This window comes from Phalaenopsis equestris, unplaced genomic scaffold (genome assembly GCF_001263595.1).
Source record: "Phalaenopsis equestris unplaced genomic scaffold, ASM126359v1 Scaffold000094, whole genome shotgun sequence".
Taxonomy (NCBI): Eukaryota; Viridiplantae; Streptophyta; class Magnoliopsida; order Asparagales; family Orchidaceae; genus Phalaenopsis; species Phalaenopsis equestris.
The window spans coordinates 2,741,552-2,766,668 of record NW_018164536.1 but is presented as its reverse complement, the minus strand read 5'-3'; the positions used below and the strand labels follow the sequence as shown (position 1 = coordinate 2,766,668).

Genomic DNA, 25,117 nt, shown 5'->3' with positions numbered 1-25,117 from the left:
GTTTTGTTATAAACAATACCATAGTATAAGGGCTAAAAGATCATTTGTTCATAAAACAGTTGCAACACAATAACTTTAAAACTGCAAAAATAAACATACAGTCAGCTCATCCGCAGCAGCTTCCTGCTACAGCTATTGCATAACAGCTTTTTAATAAGAGCTGCCCCAAAAAGACCCTTATTTGAGGTGTATGATTATGATTTGATTATACTGGTTGAGATGTATAGTCTTCAAGTTGTATATAGAGTTATTGTGTTGTGAAAAAATTCATTAGACAATTTAAGACTAATGACCTTGCTTTAAATATTGACGGATTTCTTTTTAATCAATTATTTAAATTTTTTAAAATGTAATTTTTTTGTGCCATGTTTATTAATTATTATTGCTTATGATTGATAATATTAAGAATTAGAATTACAATATCATGTTCAATATTAGAGGAAATAGCACGAAATTTTGAATCACAGAGTTAATTTTGATTATTGTGCTAAATTTAATAAATTGCATTTGACAGTGAGTTACAACAAATGATTGGAACTAAGTTTGCTAGATAATTACTTTGGTGTGGACAAAAACTTAAATATATCAATGCAATAGAAGTTTTTTTTAAGTGTATTTACATAGATGATGTGTGAAAGTTCAAGCTTTTTTGTTGTTGATATCTTCTTAATCATGAGAAAGCCAATATTATCTTAACATGCATGTTTTATATTGGTAAAGATGAAGATGCATTTTTTATACCCACAGGATAGGAAAGCATGAAAGAAAATACTAATGAGATGGAAAAGGAATAGTGTGAGTTCATGAGCCCAATAATTCAATGCTAATGCATATCTAGTTATAATGTTTAGTGTTGAACATTCTTCATCAAGACAATGACTTTAAAGTGCACTAGAGTTGAGAAAATGTTGATTTTAGTTTTTTGGGGATAAAGCATCTTAAATTTTTAGACAAAAGAACAACAAAGTTTTTATGCAAAAGAATTCTTTGATATTGATTGTGAATAAAGATATGAGTATTTTTTTCCAGCACTAGTTTGCAATTTTCCAAATTTATTTCAGAGGCTTTTTTTTTCTTTGTGATTTTTCATGCTATGTTAGTGCATACAACTAATGAGAAGTACATCAAGGAGTCTATTATGCATACTATTGCTTATCCCATCCCATATTGAGCTATTAATAGAGTAAACAACCCATTTTTTTATAAATGACTTTGCAAGGTAATGGAAACACAATAAGTTCATTCCACCATATTAAGGGATAAATTAGTATTTTATCATTGTTCAAGAGTGAACGAGTAACCGAATTAGGTTAAAGAATAATCAAATAATGATACAACTTAAATTATATACTTTAACCATTCTTGTTTGGAGCCTTATATATACAGAAGAACAAACAAGGATGCAGAGTGATGTGTCCACTATTGGCCCACTCTTTAACTTATTAGAATGTAGAGATAAAGCGTATAAAGTAAGAGATATGCTGCATGGTATGAAATGGAGGAGTTGAAAAAGATAATGTATAAGTAAAGAAGCTAAAAAGGAAAGGGGTGTCAATTTATCCCTTTTAGTTATACATAAGAATATTTAGCAATTAATATGTTCAACGAAATGTGGCAATAAGAATATACAGTGTTAAAACTTAAATTTTTATGTATCTATTATTTATAATATTGTAATTATTATGTTTTAACGATTGTACTAATATATGTATGAAATGGAGGAATTGAAGAAGATATATATATAAGTAAAGAAGCTAAAAAGGAAAGCAATGTCAATTTATCCCTTTTAGTTATACAGAAGAATATTGAGCAATTAATATGTTCAACGAAAAGTGGCAATAAAAATGTATAGTGTTTAACTTAATTTTTTTTGGATCTATTATATACAATATTTTAATTATTTTTTTAAACGATTGTGCTAATATAGGTACGAAATAGAGGACTTGAAGAATATATATGTATAAGTAAAGAAGCTAAAAAGGTAAGGGGTGTCAATTTATCCATTTTAGTTATACATAAGAATATTGAGTAATTAATATGTTCAACAAAAAGTGCCAATAAGAATATCCAGTGTTTAACTTAAAATTTTATGGATCTATTATCTACAATATTGTAATTATTATGTTTTAACGATTGCGCTAATATATGTATGAAATGGAGGAGTTGAAGAAGATATATGTATAAGTAAAGAAGCTAAAAAGGAAAGGGGTGTCAATTTCTACCTTTTAGTTATACATAAAAATATTGAGCAATTAATATGTTCAACGAAAAGTGGCAATAAGAATATACAATGTTTAACTTAAATTTTTATGGATCTATTATCTACAAAATTGTAATTATTTTGTTTTAATGATTATGCTAAATATAGGCATGAAATAGAGGAGTTGAAGAAGAAATATGTATAAGTAAATAAGCTGAAAGGAAAGGGGTGCCAATTTATCCCTTTTAGTTATACATAAGAATATTGAGCAATAAATACGTTCAACGATAAATGGTAATAAGAATATACAATATTTAACTTAAATTTTTATGGATCTAGTATCTACAATATTGTAATTATTATGTTTTAACAATTGTGCTAATATATTAAATCTCTTATGATTTATTGTATTGCAATTGTTGTGTTGTGAATAATTTGATGTTGTGTTATAATCCATATTTAAATACTATTTGATTATTATTAAAATATTGTTTGATCTATATTCATACCATGCTCAAATTTATATCTTTCAATGTTAGCTTATTATTTAAAACATGCTCAAATCATATTTGAATTATACTTAAATTTTATTTAATATATGTTTGTTCAAATCTTATAAGAACAATGTTCAAATATGGATCAACATAGTTTTGAGCGCAGTTCAAATATAGAATAAATATTGCTTGAAAATTATTTGACTTTTATTCGAACAAATTTCAATGACATGAGATTCTAATTAAGCACTCCTTCATTAAACGTTATAATTTGATATATTATAAGTCATGTTTGAACTTTTTTCGAATCATTTTTCACAGTATAATCAAACAATGCTTAGATCATGATTGAACCATATTCAACATGGTTCATACAAGGTTAAAATATTATTTGAATAAAGCTTAAGCGTAATTCATAGATACCTCTAGATGTTTCTCTTATGTAGCATGAACTATGTTGGATGTTTGCTTAAATTAATATTAGGAATGACTATGTGTGTGTTTAGATTATATGATATTCATGTTAATTTTCCTAAAGAAAAAACCAATACATTAAAATTTTGTCATTAAAACGACTGCTTCAATTAGTAAACTCTTCGCGCATTTAAATACATATCACCCAATTTCTATATATATACAGTTCTAATATTTAAAATTTATCTTTTATATTTTTATCATTTAAATTTTTTTATATCATATAAAAATATTGCTATTTTAAATTTAAAAAAATTAAATATAATTTTTCATTATAAAATTGTAAATATATACAAAATTTACAATTTAAGGGTCAGATGTGTAAATACATAGCGAGTGAGTGGTATCTATTTTAATCTTCCTTCTTATTAATGCCGCAAGAACTTGCCCTAGACTCGATTATAAGCAAACGAAGGAGCGGTGCCACAAGGGTAGAAGAGATCTTTCATGGCGGACTTCGAGGGGCGATATGAAGGTAACGGCGGCGGCTACCAGGACTATGGTGTCCCCTCCCCGCCAACGCGAAGCAGTGGCTTTGACGACCGCGGAAGCCATCAGGTCAATTTCTCCGATCCCTATCTAACTTTAAAGCGTCCTTATGATCGTAGACTTTCTTAAGATCAATGAATACTGCAAAACTTGTTCCTTAGGGGTTTTAGATGTGACTTTCTTAGATACAATTTTTGGTAGTTCTGTAGATCGTCTCTTTTAGTTTGTTCCTTAGGGGTTTTCTTCCACTGATTGGGAGCTGGGGGAAGGAAACGAAGGATTTTGGACGATAAAAATTGTACCCATATTTAACGTTGATGGAGTCATGGAGGGTGAGCCTTCCATGACAACATAAAGATAACAAGGGTCTCTAAATAGAACTAAATAATATTTTATAGGGAATTCATCGAAGTACCTTCATAGGAGGAAGCCAAAGAGCTTATCTTTCATTTTATACAAGCGACACTTAACTTCGAACTGACATGATATTTTAAGACAGCTCACTTATTAGATTAAATAAACATTATTACATAATTTTATGGAGTAAAAAGCTCCAAAATTTCATTCATTGGTTGATTGAAGGGACTAGTGATTATATATCATCTAAAATTTCATTCATTACATTGGAGTCTTAATGATAAGTGTAGTCGATGCCCCTACATGTTTTATTACTTAAAAACTTGTCCTCCCCTAATTAGACATAGAGTGAATCCCAACAATTATTTTTATGACAATTAATATCTTCCTTCATTTTTCCTCTCTTATTTGAATTTGTTGCTAGCATGTTTTTTCTCTAACTGAAATAATATTTATTTATTTGAATGATGACATTGAAGCTTGAATTTTTTTTCAAGATAATCATGATAGCAATACATATCTTCTATGATCATGGTGGCAATATATCAATTTTTAAAATAGAAAAATTGTCATTTAGCGCCGATGATTTTATTTTCTTATAAATGGATTGTTTTTTGAGTTTTTCCATGTTTCTAATTTGATGACCAATTCCATACATGACAATGGAGCCAATTATAAGGCTTCTAAAAAATCTCTTCATATTGATTATTGAAGATAAGATTTTTGCAAAAGTTAGATTTTTATGGCAGGTTTCTTGTTTTGTATTATTTTTTATTACTCTTCAAGGAACCCTATCCTTGGAATTTTAAATGCTTGTGATAGGTTGATATAGTATTATTTGCATGTTAAATCGAAAAATAATAGTGGAAGAAAGAACACACAACTACCAAGGAAGCAAAAGCAAGTAAGAAAAGTAGTTATAAACTAGCTAAGAATATTTGGATAACCATCTTTAACACAATAATTTTTTTTTATTCATTCCAAACAAAATTTCAAGAAGGATTTGCACTTATTAAATAATCAATTCTAAACACTTCAAGTCCTTAACTTTTTGCAATGTTGATAACAAAGAACTCGGAAAATTGATGAATCACAACTTGCCATGAAGAGAAATTAGAAACACAACTAATATCATATGAAGTAGAATTTACCGGACTTTACCTCACATGTAATAGATGTTAAGATTTAAGCTGTGGTATCAAATAATGGAGATGAAAATTGGGTTACATATGACAATATAAAAAAAAAAAAAATAATAGAGAAGTTGATGGACACTATAAAGAAGAACAATGTGAATTATTTTGAAGACAATTTTGATGGAAGTTTTAAAGTTTTCATGATGGAAAGAACAATCACACTATTTTTTACATTACATGCAAGTAACACATTCGATGGTTTCTATTCAACATGATATTTTTTTATATAACTCCATATTAAGCAATAAAATACATAATATTACATAATTTCTTGGAGGGAATGGAAACGTTCAAAATATTTATAATTGGTTGTATAATTGACTACCCCCTTAATTTAAGTGATCCATGGTTATAAAATAATTAGAACTTTATTCCTTACATCATAGCCTTAATGAAAAGTGGAGCAAATGTCTTCTTGAATTCAAATAATAATCATGACAATCAATTTCATTCATGTTGATGATGGTGACATAACAATTTCTAAAATAGAAAACTTTTTATAGATTCTACCCATGGCAACACTTAATGTTACCAGGTGGAATTTTGGTGATTTATGAATCATGCCAACTCTTAATTAGAACAATGTTTATTATTGATGTGGAATAGTGAATGCAAAGATTATTTATAAATTTATTTTATATTTTTTTAATTCTCATTTGGATATGTTTGTGTAATTGCAGCATGATTCTCAAGATCATGAAAGAGATTCTTCAAAGAGCAGAGACAGGGAAAGGGAGAAGGATAGAGAGCGGCATAGGGATAGAGATCGAGATTGGGGTAGGGATCGTGATAGGGAAAGCCACCTCAGGGATAGAGACAGGGATAGAAGTGAAAGGAGAGAGCCTGCCCGTGGAAGATCAGATGATCGTGATCGCCATCGTGTTCGTGATAGAGACTATGATAGGTATGTATGCTTATCTTGCATGTGTGCTATTATATATTATTTCACAACTATTTCAAGCATGCAATTTTGATTTTCTTGCTGATCGATTTAGATGCTCTTTACTTTTGGACAATATAGATTGTACAATTTAAAATTTAGTGTTGAAGCATCACAATTTTCCTTATTGGTTATTGGTTTTTATGCGATAATAACATTTTTGATACAAACGTAGAGATTAGGGACTTTTAGGTAGCATCAACTGGTGATTTTTTTCATCAAAGTGGGGTAATATTTATAAACCATCAAATGGCACCGGCTTTATTGAAATTTTTTCATTGATTGTAATTTAGAAATGGTTATCTGGTGGATGGGCTTATGAAAGTGTTTGTTTGGATCAATGAATGAGGTTTTGATGTTTCCTTAAAATTGATTACTTAGCTTGCATGTATTTTTCATATTTTAGTACCATATGTTTGATGTTTTGTAGCGAGTTTGAGTTTGTGCCAGATTAGCAAAACTTGTTGTAGTTTCGATTCTCTCTTTCTTTCAGATTGGTTCTGACACTTTGAGGACTCTTTTCTTTTTGAAGTGGCAAGGATGGTATTATTTGATGATTTTGTTAGCTTGACCAAATCTTCTTTTTCTTCTTATCCTTACTTTTCTTCTTTTATGCAATTCATGTAACGGCTTTTATTTTTTCGAGTCTTCCCTCCCATATGAGCTATTCCTAGTTACCCTTTCTTTATTCTTAGTCATATTGAGATTTTTTCCTAGTGTTATTAAAAGGTTGTTTGATTGAGAGTATTTTGAGTGTATTTCATTTGAAATACAAGAGTTTAACATGTTTTAAGTTTTTGGTTGAGACTAATGTTAAGTTCATTCATTTATTTATTTTTTTTGGTGGAAAATTGAAGCTCTCAAATAGGTCATTTTTTGGTGTATTCCGAATTTGCTTTAAATTAGGTGAATTAATAATACATCGTACTCTTGTGAAGCCTTATTCTTGTGCATGTGTCATGCTGAATTGTTGATCTTGCCCTCAAAGTTGTTGAGGCTAGCTTAGATGCCAACACTTATCTTGAAGTTGTCAATGCCGTGGAACTTTCCATGGTGTCTCATGTTCATTCAGTGATCATCAGTGCCAACACCACTCACAGTGTTAATGCCAATAACCTCTATGACCCCATTTTCTCGTTCGCCACTCCCATCGACTTCATTTGTTATTACCACTAAGCCCCTGACCTTGTTTGCCCAATGCTGAAGATATTAAGGACCCGTTTGGGGCAGCTTAAAAGTGCGGGCGGCGTTTTGAAAACACCGCCGTTCCGTTTGATTAGCACTTATTGTCAGATTATCCAAAACTCAGTTTTCAATTTTATGAAAACACCCCCGTGGTCCGCGTTTTGCGAAATAATTTTTACGTATCTGCTCTTGACCCTCATTCGCTCCTGTGACCTTCATTCGCTCCCGTGACCCTGCCCTCAAACACCTTCAGTGGAGAATCCTTCACAATACTCATGCCCTAAGCGCTCCTCCCCTACGGATCCGGCTCGTTTTCCCTCTGGTTCTTCGACATTTGACTCCTTTGCCATCTTCTTCTTCGGCTTTTCGCTCTACAGAATGTCTCGTCTTCCATGTTCGTCGTTTGCACTCGTTCTGGTTTGATATGTTTATTTGGATTTTTTGCTGTGGGAAGCGGTTTCATCTTTCATCAGTGAAAATCTTTTGCAGCGGTATGACATTTTGTTTAGAGGATTTTTTTGGTCATTTCGGGTGAGATATTTGATGTATCTGATGATGGATCTAAACACCTGAGGTGTAAAATTAGTGGATCCAAATTGGGTGTTTTTGCTCATTCTGCGGTATGATTGTGGCCATGAGAATGTTTAGGGTGTCACATAAAAATTTGTTTTACAAAACTTACAATAGTTTTATAAGAAGTGCAATTTATATTATTCTTCCTTCATACCAACTGCTAGCTGAGCAGGACTTGGGCATTGCATTGCTTACAAACATATGTATCAATTTTAGATATTGCATGGAGGAAGCTTTTATGATCTTTTATTTTACTGTTAACCGTTGTATGTCATCTTGGGATGGGGATGATCTACTCCAGGATGATTACTCATTTTTATCATTTTAGAAAAAAATGCCAAATATATACAAAATTTAATTTTGAATGGGCACAATTACAAGCATATTGGATAGGTGTAAAACTTAAGTTACCTTGCCTATATGATGAACTCAAAGCCATGGATACATGGCAAGAATGAGATATGCGGAGAACATCTTCTGCTTAGATTCTTTTATTCAACCCTTCAATGAGTACATAAAGGAACCATCGGAAAGAAAGAAAAAAAAATATCAGTTGTTTAATATGTATGCGAGAAAAAGTTTTCTTTTTGAAAACTGTAACAATTTCGATCAATTTGTAAATGGTTCTTCATGCAAATTGTTTCATTATTATTTGTCAATTGCTATGGATTTTGTAGTAGCAATATTTTTTGCTATGACAAGAAATTGTTTGTGCTTATCCGTTAATCTGACAGAACTCAATGAATAAAGCTAAAGAGGCTGTATTATCGACCATGTGGGATAGAGAGGTAACTATTATATTTTGTGATATATGTCCGAGGGAGGTTGATGTGGGAAATAGACTCACTACTTATTTTAACAAAGAAGGGTGGCAAAAACTACTTATCTTATGGTTAAATTCAAGGAAGTGACCGGAAGAGATTATGATCGTATGAAATTGAAGAACAAGTGAGATCAGTTAAAGAAGGATTGGAAAATATAGAAAGATCTGAAAAGGTTTGAAAAAAATGATCAACGGGAATAGGTTGGGATCCAGTTAAGCGCACAATGGATGCGCCAGATGATTGGTGGGCTGAGAAATTACAGGTACATCAAAATTCTGCGTGACAGATTATTCATTCAACTAAAAAAATCTACGAATAAGCTGTTTACAAAACACACAAAACAAACAGCTAAATAATTTATCCAGAACAGGGGCAGAGTGGTCATTTATCCAGAATAATCTGTTTCAAACGCGCTAACCAAACAACCAACCAACTTATTCGGATCAGCCGCTCATCAGTAGATTATCAGGATCAGCTGCTTATCAGCAGAAACTGGATAAGCTACAGCTGCCCCAAACAGACCCTAAAATTCATAGAACATGAAATGAAATGTGCTATTGAAAACCCATTGACTACCATCAGTGTGGAATTAAATCCGTAGACAATCATGGGTAATTCTAACATTAAATCCATGTCGAGCCTTACCACGATGCATTAGGCACATGTAGGGGAGTTTACAAGTTTGGGGTTTGCTTTACAACTTTTTTTAATTTAATAAATCTGGTATTGACTTACTATCTAGTGAGATATTTTTTAAAAAAAGGTCAATATAATATTTTCCTTACCCAACAATAGCCTAATAAAGACCTCAAAAATTAATTAATGAACATCATGTAATTGCCCCATATTAATCTTAGAATGATGAATGCGTAATTTTAAACCTTTTAAGAGTAATTTGTAAAATCTAAGTCAATAAAATTTAATTGTTTTTTGATTGAGATGGATTAGATGAAAGCCGACACATGCTAGATACTTATCTTTTATATTCTTAAACCTTGTCACTTTCATCTTCACAATACTAAGTAGGATAAATGTTCTACTTAGTGCTTAAGTAGCTCTGTTCTTGACACTAGATAATATTTAAAACTAAAGGCACATTTACAATTTTTGTCTTGCAAATATTGCAGTGTTTGGTGGTTATAATGTAATGATGCTAATATTAAGGTTTGCATTTCAACAGGTGGAGTGATTTTGTTTAACATCATTGGTTATTGAACTAAGCAATGAAATGATTTTTGGAACTCAATACATTACCAATTCCTACTCTCGAAGCATCACACAATATTTTAAAAGCTTTTGCAAAATCTGGAAGCTTAACCATAGAAAACTTGGTCGTGTCTTAAAAACTATCCTTCTTTCATCTTTAGGGTTTATTCGAATTTAGTGGCAACTATTTAATAATATTTAAGAAGAACAATGATCCCTAAATTATATCTAGGCAACATTTTAAAAATAGTATTTTTTATAAATTTATTATTTTAAATAAACACTCAAAAGATAAAATATTTAAAATAGACAAAATTACCATGTCAGCATGCAATTTTGACACGCCAGCATGCAAATCGCCTGCTGACATGTTGATTTTTCTTGGCCACGTCAATAGGGAAATTGTCCGTTGAGGCGGCGAATTTGTGAAAAAAATAAAAATATTTTTGCTGATAAGTATATATTATTATTATTATTATTATATTTATGAAGTCATAACAATTAGACTATTTAGTTCAGGTGGTAGAGTACAAGATTCTTAACGTTGTGGTCATGCTTCAAGCCCGATGGTAGATGTTCTTGGATGCATAACTTTAACTTAATTAATTTTTTTAATTATTTAATTTAGCAAATAAATTAAAATCATATAAATTTTATTAAATATTATAATCTTAATTTTAAAAAAAATTTCAAAAAATTAGTATTATAATATAAAATAAAGTAACTTTAATTATATGAAATAATTAAAACAATAATTAATTTTAGTTATTTGTTATATATAATTATTTCATATAATTAAAATTTTAATTTATGTGTTAAACTAAATAATTCAAAAGAATAATTAATTATAATTAGTTGTTATATATAATCATTTCATATAATTAAAATTTTAATTTATATGTTAAATTAAATAATTAAAAAGGCTAATTAAGTTTAAATATATTTTTTAACTATTCATATAATTAAAGCTATTTTATTTAATATTATAATATTAATTTTTTAAAATTTATTTAATTTTTTTTAAATTGAGATTATAATATTTAATAAATTTTATATTATATTTATTATTTGTTAAATTAAATAATTAAAAAGAATAATTAAGTTAAAATTCTGCATTGAAAAACACCTACCATGGGGCTCAAACCCATGATCATAATGTTAAGAATCTTGTACTTTTACCGGTGGAACTAAATTGGCTAAGTGCTGTGGCTTTCTAAATATAACAATAATAATATATAATTTTCCTCAACTATAATTTTTTTTTACAAAATTGCCACCACAACAAGCGATTTACGTGGTGAAATCACTACATCACCGGGCAATTTTGCATGCTGATGTGGCAAAATCGCTTGCCTACGCGGAGATTTTTGTCTATTTTAAATATTTTATTTTATCGAACTTTTATTTAAAATAACAAATTTATAAATAATGATTTTTAAAATATTTTGCCTTTATCAAACATATCATCAAATCAAGAAGCCGTTAATACTCACCTATTCACAATTTTTGTTTATAACAACTATTCATAGAGATTATTGATGAGCCATCATTTTTTATATTCAATAAGACAACCACTATGCATTGATTCAAAACTTTCACGTATAAATTCTTTTGAAAGAAGTTCATCAACCTATTATTTCAGATTAGTTTTTCTGGCTTATTCTATAGCAAGGGGGGATTTGAGAATTCCTCACTCAGAACAATATGAATTGCATATCGAATGACGTGCACTAGGGGTAATTTTTCAAGGAGTTCCTTAGTGTCATATCCTGAGAGCTTGGCAGTTTCAGTGGATTTGAGTAGGTTGTCACTCTCCATAGTGGCTTGTCTAGTGATTAAGAATCTGATTGCTCTAGATTCTTTTTCCTCGTTTACAAATTCCTTCAGAGTCATAATTTGTAATGTATATTTTCTCTTATGTTGATTTCCATGTTTTGCCTTTGAATAATCTTGGAGACTTTCTCAACTAGCCTCAGTAGATCAAGTTTAATTATAACACCATTCTTTTTTATGTTTGCAAGGATCACATTTTGATCATATAATCAAAGCCTATCAATAAGAATATTTTTCACATCTGTGATAAAACACCACACCACATTTTATTCTTATAAATTCTTAGTTGGATGTTTATTGGACATCTTTCAGTTACCAATAACGAGGTCTTTTTGAACCAATCTACATTGAAGGATTTAGTTGTAGTCAGGCGGTTGGCCCTTAACAAAGCAACTATGGATATGCCATTAATAATACTCCGCCATCACGGCTTACACTTATGTTTGGTTAGCATCACTATAAAAAAATCACTGTTCATTTCCAACTTAACTTGCAACTTGGGCTGTCAGCCTACATCATACTTTACTAATATTTTGATTGGCATGATCCTCGTCTCAATCTTTAAAGATTGAATCGTTATCTTCCGTATGTTCAATGCCTCATCATCAAAAGATAGTAAATCAGGATTTTGTTCAGTAAAAAAAGTATTCTGAATGTATTTATGTGACATGGCCTTTTTGAAGACACTTAAAGTAAGCAATCCTATTGTCTTAACAGTTTCCTAATTTATGAAGATGAACATTAATCGTAATTTTCTTTGAATGGATAAATCAACATAGGATTTTAGCTTTAAGACGAGTCAAGGACTTTCAAATCCAATTAAGTAAATTATCAGTGATGTATACAGTTATTCAAAAGGATTGAAAAGACTTGGCAATAATTTGTCCACCGACATGATTTTAGATACCTTCAACCTAGATGCATTTTCTAGTAAAGCTGGCAACTTTAAATCACATTTAAATAAAGATGAAATTCCACCCACTAGTGGATTCTTCACCCTTCACTGAGAAAAAAATGTTATATGTTAGAGTAGTTTTTCTCCAAATTCAAGTCTACTAATTTGTTGATTTTAATCGAAATTTCATAATTTTAAAATTATTTTATTGTTGAATTTTTATGAAATACTGATGAAAAACGACTTGCATGCTCTTTAAATTCCTTTAATAAAGTTTGAACTCTTTCTAGTTTTCATCATTAAAAATTCTTTGGTGGTTTTTCATTAAACATTTTCCATGAATGTTTTACTCACCATTAGATGATTCGCCTCATCCTATAAAATTACAAATTTTCTCTGTCAAGCGAAGCCATATTGAACTTCCTCCAACCCTAAACCCAATTTGACATTTTTTTCGGACCTGAACGTATAATGTTACCTCACGAGGTTCAAACCCTTTGTTATTGCCATTTCAGATGTTTTTATTGATATAATCCTTGTAATCAGCTAAATGGTTACATAAATGTAGGATAAATAATAGAAGCCACATTTCCAACACTGAGTTAATGAGGATGGCTCAACAACTCTTAGAATGATATTTATCTTTTAAGTAAGTCAATTTATGTCGAGCTTTCTTTAGAGAGAATTGCAAATGTTCTATGGACATGCTTAGCTCATAGAGCTATTTCATGCTATTCTAATGGCAACTTCTTCTCAGGACAACTTAATTAAGAAGCAAGCTACTTCCTCCTAGTGCTTACATTAGTTGAAGATTGAATGATTTTTCAGTAATACAATCTATTTTTTGGTTGTTGGATCCCATAATCAAATTAAATAAATTTTTCCAGTGTGAAAATTCAATCAAGTTTTTCTTTTAACGTATATCATAGTATTCATTCATTTTGGAGCTTGCCGTGCTCCCTTATCAGCCATATGCTAGCCCTTTTAGCTAGTGTATTTGTGTTTTTTTCATTTTTTGCAATTGCCTAATGTAATGCAACAAACTGTTTTTCATGTAGCACGCTAAAGTTGTTAGATTTTTTTTTCATTTTCTAGAAACTTGTATTTTCTTTGTCAATAATCATGTCCAATATGTATCAGCTAAAATTGATTTATAGACCATCAGCTGTCAAAATTTTCACTGAGAATATTTATGTTGCATATTTGCAGCAATTTGCGTCTTATCTAAAAATGATATTTAAAATATTTCACTTGGAATATAGTTTTCTTACACTTTAAAGCTGTTAGTTCTTAGCTAAACTATAGTTTCCAGATTGTACAACATATTGCATCTTCTAAATGAAATATTTTCAGCTAACACTTTTGCTGTTATCGCTATTTCCAGTTTGAAGGCTGCTTGCATTTTTTCTATGCGCATTTCGGGTTTTTAGCTATGATTTTCTGTTGAAATAAATGGTGAACTTTGTTGCTTAATGTATGCATGTTTCTCTGTATAAAAATGATTTAGTCATAATGAAATATTCATTCCAGGCATAGGGACTATGATAGAGACAGAGAGGGTCGCCGTAGACATAGATCTCGATCTCGGTCAAAGGGTCGATCTGATCATAGATCAAAGTCTCGTTCTCGCTCAAGGTCAAAGAGGTATATGTCTTACTGTTTTTGTTGATTCAATTAGTTTTTAATGAAAAGAATACTTAATTGATTTAGCTTCAAAATAAGCTTGTTCAAGGATTTTATTATATCAAAAAAGTAGATTTTTTTTTTTTACTTTACTGCTATTTTTTTTTTCTTTCTATCATGTTGAAACTTTTGAGCTGCTTATAAAGAATTGTATTTACATGTGCTTAAAATTCTACTGTGAATAGACTTACAACTAAATTCATTATTTTGATTTTATGGAGTTGTGTGATTTAAAAGATGAACACTGTTTTAATGTCCCAAATTTTGTTGCTGATTCCTAAGAAACTTTTGCAGAGCTATTTCTAATTTATTTTATTTATGCTTTTTCCTCTTATGTAGTAAGCGCCTTAGCGGATTTGACATGGCACCTTCTGGTCCTGTTATGATACCTGGTGCTGCTATGCCAGGTAGATTTCCCATCTGTTTAAGCCATGCTTTTCTGTTGTAAATGCATGTTTTAAGTTGGCAGCTAACTTGAAAATTCATCTCAATCTCCTTGATGTTGTACCGGTGAATAATAATTATTTAAAGCTTAGTTTAGCGTTTCTCTGATTACTAAAAGTTTAATTCATAATAATTTTTTGAATGATTTTCTTTCCTTATTGTACTTTGATTTTATATTTGTAACTGAGCAGAAATTTTGTTCTTTTGTTTTGGTGGTTTTTTGTTTGTTTTGTATATAAATATTGTCGTAAGAAGGCAATGTTGGGCTACTTGTCCCACTGTGCTGCCAATGGGCGTGAGCCAGCTACTGTTGCTTTTATGTACAAGGAGGAATCAGTACACAACCGGCAGCTATTTTCTTTGGTAGTTTTTATGAGTACATTCTCCAGTATTTAACTAGTTATTTTTTTCTAAAATGAGCTCTTATTTGAAGAAGGCAAAAATTAGTTATCGCCAATGGGCAAAACAAGCTTATGCTGCTTCCTTTTTTTTTTCTGTTTATGGCTGGGTAATATGATTTATCTGTTGTAGCATCTAATTGGTTATATAGGCCAGATACCTGGGGCACCAGCAACAGTTCCTGGAATGTTTCCGAGCATGTTTCCATTAACAGCTGGGCAGGTTGTTACTTTCATTAACCAAATCATTCAGATTTTAATTATTTTGGGGAAGATTTACATACATACCACTCAATTCTTGTATTTACATATCCAACACCTATAATTTTAATTTTTACATACATGCTACATTCCCTCTGCATGAAAAGGCGTATTTCATTTTTTAAAAGTTACAATAGTGTTAGTTTTGTGTGGTATGAAAGATTCGGGTGGTATAACTGTAAAAATTAAAGTTTAGGTTTAAGATATGTAAATAAATAGAAATTGAGTGGTATGTGTGTAAATCTTATTTTAAATACATTGGAACATTTTCTGTAGTTTTACCATATCTAAAGCATGAATTTTGTGCATGCAGTTCCCTCTTCCAGTAATGCCAGTGCAAGCTATGACACAGCAGGTATGGTCTCCATTTCTATAATTCTTCGTTATGCTGTTTTTAGCGAGCATAACTTTGAAATTTTCAGGCAACTCGACATGCTCGGCGAGTTTACGTTGGAGGTCTCTCCCCTGCTGCTAATGAACAGGTTTGTGCCCTTTGAAACTGTACCACCCCCTCCCCCCTCTTTTTTGTGCATGTCCTGCATGATGTAGCAGCATATATCTTTTGGAGCCATAGTCTTATTCACTAGATTTTATGTAAATATTAATGTTGCTAAACGCGTGGTTGTGCACAGCATGCTTCTTTGCCATAAAGTGATGGTCAGCAAAAGATATTTTTTGGAACATTCAGCTGCTCTATGCTGGCACTTCAATTCTGCAAATTATTTTTTTTTTAGATTTACCATTTGTTAATTTTTTTTTATGATTTTCTTGTTTTATAGCATTTCTAGCCATGGTTTGATTCTATTATTGCTTTGATTTCATACAGTTACTGTACTTTTGAAAGCCTTTTTTAATCTCCTTCATTAAATTTTATTTGCTTTTTTGATATACACATGTATGAGTCAAGCATTATTTATGGTTTTTTTTTTCCTTTCTATTTTGATATTGGGTTATAATTTATACAATGGCTTTATACTTGTATATTTTCCTGTAGAAGTGGTGTTCATTGTCGATTCAAGACTTTCATGCGTTGTTGTTTATTCTTTCATGTGCATCATTTAGTAAGCTTTGCCTGATTGTTATATTGGCATTCTACTTGATTTGTATTATTACACACCTTCAGCTTAGCATGCTTTCAATTTGCAAAATGGATCTTTTTAGGCTTCTGCTACAAGTATGATTTGCGTATGTAATTATGTAGGTGTTCATGTGTTGTTATTTATTCTTTCTTGTGCATCATTTAGTAAGCATGATTGTTATATAGGCATTCTACTTGATTTGTATTACTGCATACCTTCAGATTAATATGCTCTCAATTTGCAAAATGGGTCTTTTAGGTTTCTGCTACAAGTATGATTTGTGTATGAAATTATTAAAATGTTGCACTTCGATTGAGTAAATGCAATTTCTAGAAAACAGATCCTTTTTTCTTAGCTTGGCTGGTAAAACACCGACTATTTTTCATTCTGAGGTAGTTCTTGTAATGCTATCCTTCCATACTGTGTAGAATGACCTGTTCCAAGTAATTGGAGGGTATAGATAAGAATGAAGTATTTGAAACGAATAGATATGTTTTTATTTGTGTTTGAGAGCTGGGGTTAATTAATTGCTCAATTAGGTCCGAGTTACTCAATATATTGAACTTCTTAGGTTCTTGAATTTTAATATGTAGTTGATATTATATGCTCAAAATTATGCAACAAATACAGAAAATTCTTAGGATACAGACTATTATTTACGTTAATGGCTACATCAATAAAGGCCCATAGCATTGTTACAATCAATTTCAGATAGAATGGTTTTAGCCTTATAGTATGAACTAACTACTATAATCAGGATCACAAAAGCCCTACACAAATGAATTTATGTTTCTGGCATAAAACCATATTATTACAAATTTGATTAAACAGATTGTTGATTTCAAACCAATGCTGAAAAAGAAAATAGAAAGAAGAATTAGGAAAAGACAAGAAAATAGGCCAAGAAATTACTAGAAAAGTGGTTCCACATTTATACAAGAAAATGGCCTCTCGAATAATTCATTAACTTTCTCATTTGATTAAAGAATTAAATCCCATAAGAATAAGGATTTGCGCGTCCTATTATAAATTTTATTTAACGACTCTCTACATGCCTTTCTCTTTTTGCAATCCCAAAAGAAAGTAGGAAACTGCCTCCTCTGGCCTAAGCATAATAGAATCGTAGGAGGTTAAATATCATAGCAATAGTGATAAAAAAAGGTTATCACCTCTGGCTTTAATGTGCAAAGAGCCTCAGATAATATACTCATGTCATGTCCTTTGTAAGGAAGGCTGCAAATAAGCAAGGAGTTAAGGACCGGTGCCAACTTTAATCTTGATAATGCTAGCTTAAAAAAAATTCAACTTTAAAAAATTGTTTCATCTTTCACGAGATATACGTTTGTAGGATTTCCTGTGAAAATGTCTATGATTCATCATTTACGGCATTACTTTACCCTTACAAGATATGGCATTCTTAAGCGATAGCTGACATGATTTTAGCCTTCTAGAAATAGAAGAGCTTCAATATAAGAAGCTAAAGGTGATAGATGAAAATAGAGAGAAGAAATGCCAAGTCTGAAGAAGAAGTAAAATAGTTTGCTAATATTTTTTTTTTTTCTTTTGCAATTAGGGCTGTCAATTTGGCTCGTTGTTCGCGAACAGCTCGTGTTCGGCTCATTAAGCAGCTCGTGTTCGACTCGTTCGTTAAGCCTAACGAGCCGAACACGAAACGAGCCGAACACGAACAAAAGTTTGTTCGCTCGTGTTCGGCTCGAATTGGCTCGAAAATAAATATATATAAATATACATAATACATATTCATAAAATTAAATATTACAAATTATAATTAATTAATTTTTTGTAAAAAATAAATTAACATAATCTCTGAATTTTTGTATGAAATTTGTCCTTGAAAAATTTTTAGACAAAATTATTATTTTTAAAAAAAAAATATTTATTAAATAATTTTATATTCTAACGAGCCATTTTCGAGCCGAACACGAACATGAAAATGTTATTCGAGCCGAACACGAACACACTGTTCACGAGTCATTTCGAACACGAGCCGATTTCAAACACGAGCCAGATTCGAACGAGCCGAACACGACCCGGGCCTGGGCTCGCTCAGGCTCGGCTCGTTTACAGCCCTATTTGCAATGTAGTAAGGATAAACAGAGTTTGAATATATACAGGATTCAGGCTTAGGGAAATTAGAATATGGCAAAAATGGTTACAATCGACTGGCTGAGCTTTAATGGATAGTTTAAGATTAACGTATGTGATGCTCTGCCAGAGAAGACGGAGGTTGCACTAGTGTTTGGCAATGATGCTAAGGTTATCAGAGCTGGTTGAAGCTTCTGCCAGCTCCTTATCTGCTGTAAGCTTATCAATAGCAGGCTGCTTGTCACCTCCCTGCAGACTAGCGGGCCATTGATGGATCATTAAGTTGCCTTGCAGCCATATATATTTTTTGGTGGGAAGAGATTTGATCAGAATTTTACCTGTTTGATCTTGAGTAGCAATATAATGCACTTCAATGGCTTGTGATTTAGTGCAATCATTAATAAAGTGATAGTTGACTTTGGTGTGATTGGTCTTGGCATGAAAAATAAGATTATTGACGAGCACAAGTGTTGAGAGATATTTTTCAAAGTGCACTGAGCTGGTTGAGTGATTGGGTTGAAGTCCTGGAGAAGACATCTTAGACAAACTACATTTATAGCAATTGTGGCACGAAACCAGTATTTGGCCTCAGTTGAAGAGCTATCCACTATAGAATATTTATCAACACATCACAATATGAGAGTGAGGCCCATAAATTCAGAATACTTGGATGTTGATTTTTGATTTTTGGGATCACTAGCTCAATTGATATAAGAATAAAACTGTAGAAGAAGCTTGGTGTTGTAGATGGGCAAGCCATGAAGTGTAATTTCTTTGATAAATCGGACTAGCCGTATACCAAAAGTGGCTTTTTAAGGGATTGAGCTTGTGTTGGAAGGCATTATTAACGATCTAGGAAATGTCTAGTTGGGGCAATGGCTAAGTATTGTACTGAGCTTGCAAGGTGGCAGTAAAGGTTTTGTTATAGGATTGCTGGTGGATGGAAATTTTGTTGAATAGAGGTTGGAAATGAGTTTGCAGTTTAACATATACTTGGGTGGTGCAAAATGACTTTGGCAGTCGGTTTGATTGACATAAAGTTCATATGGTGTGGACGATGCTTGAATACCAAGAAAATAAGATACCTAACTTAAATTACTCTTGCTGAATTCAGCATGGAGTTAATGAAGTTAATTTGTGATGGAGTTAGCGTTGTTGTCAGTGAGGAGTATGTCATCAAAATAACTAGGTATATACATTTGAATATTGTCCTGATTGTAGAGAAGCAGAGGTGGATCGACATTGCTTGTGGTGAAGCTGAATTATTGCAGATAGGTGGAGAATGTGGCAAACCATTGGTGGAGAGTGTTTCAATCCCTCGACGGTTTTTTAAGTAGAAATATATGAGTAAGATGTTGGGGATCTAGCAATCTAGGTGGCTACATCATATGCACTGTTTTGTTGAGAGTGCCATGGAGAAAGGCATTGCAGACCTCTAGCTAAGACTTTGGTGTGTTGTTATATGTTTGAAGTATGGGAATGGTTGGCTTTTTTGTCACAGGATTGAAAGTTTCTTATAGTCAAAACCATGTTTGTGCTTATAGCCTTGAGCTACAAGTCTTGCTTTGTGTTGGGCAATTGAGCCATTTGAGTTAATTTGGTTCTATATATCCTTTTGCAGCCCAGCACATTTTGTCATTTTGTTATGGTGGTGATGGGATAAGGAAGCAAGTACATTTTGTCATTTATTATTTATGAGATAATAAATGTGCAGCGTGCTAATTGGTTGCTAGACTGTCTAGTGTGGTGAGTTGCTAATGTTTTGTTTTGCATGTGCGAAAAAAGGAAAAAAAAAAACCTTTCACACCAATCAAACAATCAAAGCTCCTGAAGTCTTGTATCCAGTGGTTAAAAATATGGAAATGGAGATCCGGGCCCATGGTGGCTGTCCTGCATTCCACATTCATCCTGTTGGAAATCTCGAAGTGTTTCTGTGATCTTTACTTTTTTCATGCGGTAAATTGTTTATATTGAGTTTTGGATCACAGGATTCCTTATTCAACTAGATGTAAAATATGTGTTATGGTGTTTCATGATTTACGGTCATATTAACTTATTTGGGAATATTGAGCTTGTGAATGATATTTTAAACACCAGTGAAGTAAACCAACTTTCTCGAAGTCTTTTTTTTGGAGGATAAAGTAAAGAAAGTGGAGTACTGGTTTGACAGCACTTCTCAGGCTTCTTATTTTGTTTTAAACCAAACTTAGTTTGGCAGTAGATCTTGAACTGAGTGGCTTTTAATTGTCATTTCAGTCTTTGAATTGGACAGTGAGCTAACAAAAATTCTCTGTGATTCTAATCAAGCATGGTAAGTTCAAATTGCATTTGTTGTTTTGGAATCTCACAATTCATATGCAAACAATGAAGAGTCAATTGTGATTTGTGTTTCAATCCTGTAACTATTTTCCATCATGCTTCCCTTCGAAAGTATATTTTTTTATATTACTGTTTTTTTCTTTTAATTAATTGATTAATTTTGGAGGAAGATGCTGATAGCGGTAAATGCTAACTGTTTAATTTTACAACCTGTTGCTTTTCATTTTTCCTTCTTTTTTATCAACTAATGAGGAAAAGCTTGTGTTCCTACATAATACTAAACAATGTTATTTTAGTTCAGTACTTTGCTTGCATTTTTATTTCCTACACTGCAAGCTGTTTTTTGGGCTCAAGTTAAATTAGAATAGAAGTAAGAATAAAGGAATACTATCACAGGAATGAATGTGTAGAATGATTCATAATGCTTTATTCAGGAGCTTGAAAAAGCTAGCAACAATTTGAATGTCAGTTATAACTGTAAATTTGTCCTTAAAAGTATTTGTTTACAGTCGGTGGCAACATTTTTTAGCCAAGTTATGGCGGCCATTGGGGGAAACACTGCTGGTCCAGGTGAGAATTTTTTAATCACATTCCTTGATCGATTATCCATTCATTGCGAATAAATGCTCATCTATCTATTCCATTTTGAAGGCGATGCTGTTGTTAACGTATATATAAACCATGAGAAGAAATTTGCTTTTGTGGAAATGAGGTCTGTAGAGGAAGCAAGTAATGCAATGGCCTTAGATGGCATTATTTTTGAGGTAAGGATTTGTCCAGCTGAATCTAGTCAAATAATGTCTTTTGTTCTGTTTAGCTATTTAACTTTTCCTCTAGCCATATTCTGCTAAGATTCTCATGTGGATCCAGGGGGCACCTGTGAAGGTTAGAAGGCCAAGTGACTACAACCCTTCTCTTGCTGCAGCTCTTGGCCCAAGCCAGCCCAACCCCAACCTTAACCTTGCTGCTGTTGGCCTAATGCCTGGTTCTGCTGGAGGCCTCGAAGGACCTGATCGTATTTTTGTTGGTGGTCTTCCCTACTATTTTACTGAAGCACAGGTGCGGGAGTTGCTGGAGTCATTTGGCCCTTTACGTGGTTTTGATCTTGTCAAGGACAGGGAAACTGGCAACTCAAAAGGCTATGCCTTCTGTGTTTATCAAGATCTCTCTGTTACTGACATTGCATGTGCAGCACTTAATGGCATCAAGATGGGAGATAAAACTCTTACAGTCAGGCGTGCAAACCAAGGTGCAGTACAGCCTAGACCAGAGCAGGAAAGTGTATTGCTGCAGGCGCAGCAGCAGGTAGCTTTACAGGTATTTGAAAATCACCTTGTTATTCTCCGTAAATTAAATGAAATTAAAAAAAAAAAACATTTTAAAAAAATCTAATGGAAGAAAGATGTCATTTTTATAACCATGTATGATTTGCTGCACACTGGTTTATGGCCCATATTTCGTGTTTAATTCTTTTTATGCTAATAGGTTTGGGCTTTTGATTTTCAATTAAATGTAAAATTGCAGCATGCAATCTATTTCAAGCTATTCAAGTTTTTGTTATTTGATAATCATTTACCGTTTACTAATAAAACTTGTAGGATTGCAACTCTGGTCAAAAGCATGGCTCAACCATTAAACTCTTTCATTTGAAATAAAACAAAATCGAGTTTGAAAATAAAACTAACCTATTATCATTTGCACAAAGCAACCGTAAACTTTTTTCCCGTCATTGTAATCTTAGTGGATTCAGTATTTGATACTAAGCAATAATTAGGCTGATCTTGTTTTCCTTGTTATGAATCCATTTGATTTTGATTTCCTTGAATTGAATTTGTAGGTTCCAACATTCCCACACAAGCTATATAATAGATATTTTTCATTTCTTAGCTTGGAGATGATTTCATGAAATATTGATCCGCATAGTCCTTTAGTAGAAAAATTATATTAGTTGGCCATTTCACAGCAAATAAGACATGTAGATTAAGCCTTTTTCAGCATTTTCTTTTTGTAGTATATGTTAATCTCTATGTTCTTTGGATGGTCATATTGTATTGAGTTATAGACAATGTATTGCTGCTTTGTTGTCACAAGTCTACTTTATAGATCTTTCCTTTTTGATTCTCAACTCATTGAGGATGATTTTAGCCTTAATAATAAAAAATTCCTTGGGCCATAAATTTGAATTTTAATTCAATAATAGATTCAGCCACTACATTCTATTTTTTGCTCCTCCAAATCACTAGATTCTTTCCAAGCAATGTGCAATATCTTGACGTTGATTTTTTATTCACTAGTGAATATGCATAATCTTCATATGTGCTGCCTTCTAAGGTGAGGTCATTATTCCTTTTGAATATTTTCCTTTACTTTGATTGCTTTTTCAATTTGTTTATGTGGCTCTCTTAAATTGTTGCATGAACCGCCTGAATATGTTGTGCCAAGTTGTGTGTGAGCAAGGTAGATAAGTTTTCTTACCAATCTTTGATACATCTCTTTATTTACAGTCGTTTTCTTTTTTTTGCTTCCTCCAATTTTTTATTTGGCTCAGCAGGCATAGCAATGTTTTTTAGTTTCCTTCAACAAGAGTTATAATATATTTTTGCTGAGAGATAAGTATCCCTTCTTTGTGTACGTGACTTTAAATTTTTATGTTTTTTTAAGTACAATTCATTTGCATAGTCTCATATTTTGTTTTTCTTCAAAATTTTCAATGGAAACAATATCCACGCTAATATTGTTGATAACTACAAGTTTGGTTGAGCTGGCAAGTTTCTCCAACTAAGCTTTAGGGGTTTGCTTTAGACTTTAGTCCTTTTTGGTCTACAGAATACCCTGTTTTGTGCACCTTTTCCTTCAAATCCTAGAGAAATGCTCAATTAAAATTCTTTTTTTTTTGTGTGTTGCCAGGGATATAAATTTTAATGTGTTCATTTTTGTTATAGCGGTAAATGCTTCCCGATAATAATTTTTTTTATGTATGTATGCATTTTTTAACGATTAATCTTGCTTTTAATGTATACTTATTTTTTCAATCTTATTGACAGTCTCCCTTTGTTGTTATATCCAATGCTTTTATTTCGTTTGTTTGTGTTTCCTTATTCCTATCTTAGTAATATCTCGATAAAGTATTTGGAGCCTACAATTTGTTTTGACTCACACTCTTGATAAAAATTCTTCAGATTTGATAAAAATATTTTACTGAAACATTGGGATAATCAATAAAAGGTTGTTTTATGCAATTTTTTGTGCCTTTCTTTAGTAGTTATAGGGAGGTAAAGATTTCTTCAAGTAGATCATGCATATAAAGGGGAGTCAAAACTTACATGTCTTCATTAACCTATTATTTGGGATGACTTTTTGAACTTATTTAAGCTCTAGTATACTTGAGTATGCATGAGGGAACCTCAGAGACACAAATTTAGATAAATTGTGAGTTTACAGGGGTGGACAGATTCTTAGGAGTAGATTCAGGTTCTGTTTAGAGCAACTGCAAGGCTGCGACGCAGCACCAAACCGCTAAAAACTATCGTTTGGGGCGGCGGTGCACATGCGGCGGGTCGCGATATACACCGAATGCGGAACACGATGTGCAACCTGCGGCCCGACTTCCTCTCTCGGCTTTTTACTCGATTACCCTACCCGATTCTCATTTTTTCTTCTCCTGTGAAAGAAGACGAACCGCGATCTGCTCCCCTCGCCTCCTCTTCTTCGACGGCTTCCTCCTCTTCTCCGGCGTATCTCACGCAACCAAGCAGCTTCCTCCCATGGGCAAAGGCCTTAGAACAATTCCTAGGCAGGCGAAGGCTTCGTGCAGACTATCACAAACGACTCCCAGGCCACAGGAGAAGGCATCGTTCGTAGACAATTTCCATTGACCTTTGCCCTTGCTTTTTCTTCGATCCACTCTAGTTCGAGATCCTGTAGCTGCTATTTGTACGAATTGGTGAGGAGGTTTCTGATTTTATTTTCTGTATTTTTTGGAGTTTCATATTGATGAAGAGGAAAGAGAAGCTGGAATGCTATTTCTGGCTGATAGGTGGCGTAGGAATAGGGTTGCTTGTTCTTGTGAACATAGATATTGAGGGGAGTGAGCTTGATGTTCTTTTTAACTCTAGCAGCATAACTTCCAATTCATGTGAAGATGTGTTGTGTATTTGTTGT

General features: G+C 32.3%; 1 protein-coding gene across 3 annotated transcripts in view; it reads left to right on the top strand.

Moving 5' to 3' along the window:
• The first annotated feature begins 3,526 nt into the window (after window positions 1-3,526).
• Window positions 3,527-25,117, top strand: part of LOC110020156 (splicing factor U2af large subunit B-like) — a 35,500-nt gene continuing 13,909 nt past the window's right edge. Inside the window, exons 1-10 of one of the 3 annotated variants that reach the window (XM_020718160.1) lie at window positions 3,527-3,726; window positions 5,891-6,114; window positions 14,197-14,310; window positions 14,689-14,756; window positions 15,344-15,414; window positions 15,766-15,807; window positions 15,887-15,934; window positions 21,466-21,526; window positions 21,608-21,720; window positions 21,827-22,273. In XM_020718160.1, the coding sequence (XP_020573819.1) occupies window positions 3,616-3,726; window positions 5,891-6,114; window positions 14,197-14,310; window positions 14,689-14,756; window positions 15,344-15,414; window positions 15,766-15,807; window positions 15,887-15,934; window positions 21,466-21,526; window positions 21,608-21,720; window positions 21,827-22,273 (1,299 nt within the window). In that variant the 5' untranslated portion in view covers window positions 3,527-3,615. Of the gene's footprint in view, window positions 3,727-5,890; window positions 6,115-14,196; window positions 14,311-14,686; window positions 14,757-15,048; window positions 15,157-15,324; window positions 15,415-15,765; window positions 15,808-15,874; window positions 15,935-21,465; window positions 21,527-21,607; window positions 21,721-21,826; window positions 22,274-25,117 lie in introns of those variants that run through there. The other 2 variants (XM_020718159.1, XM_020718161.1) reach the window with 2 other exon arrangements.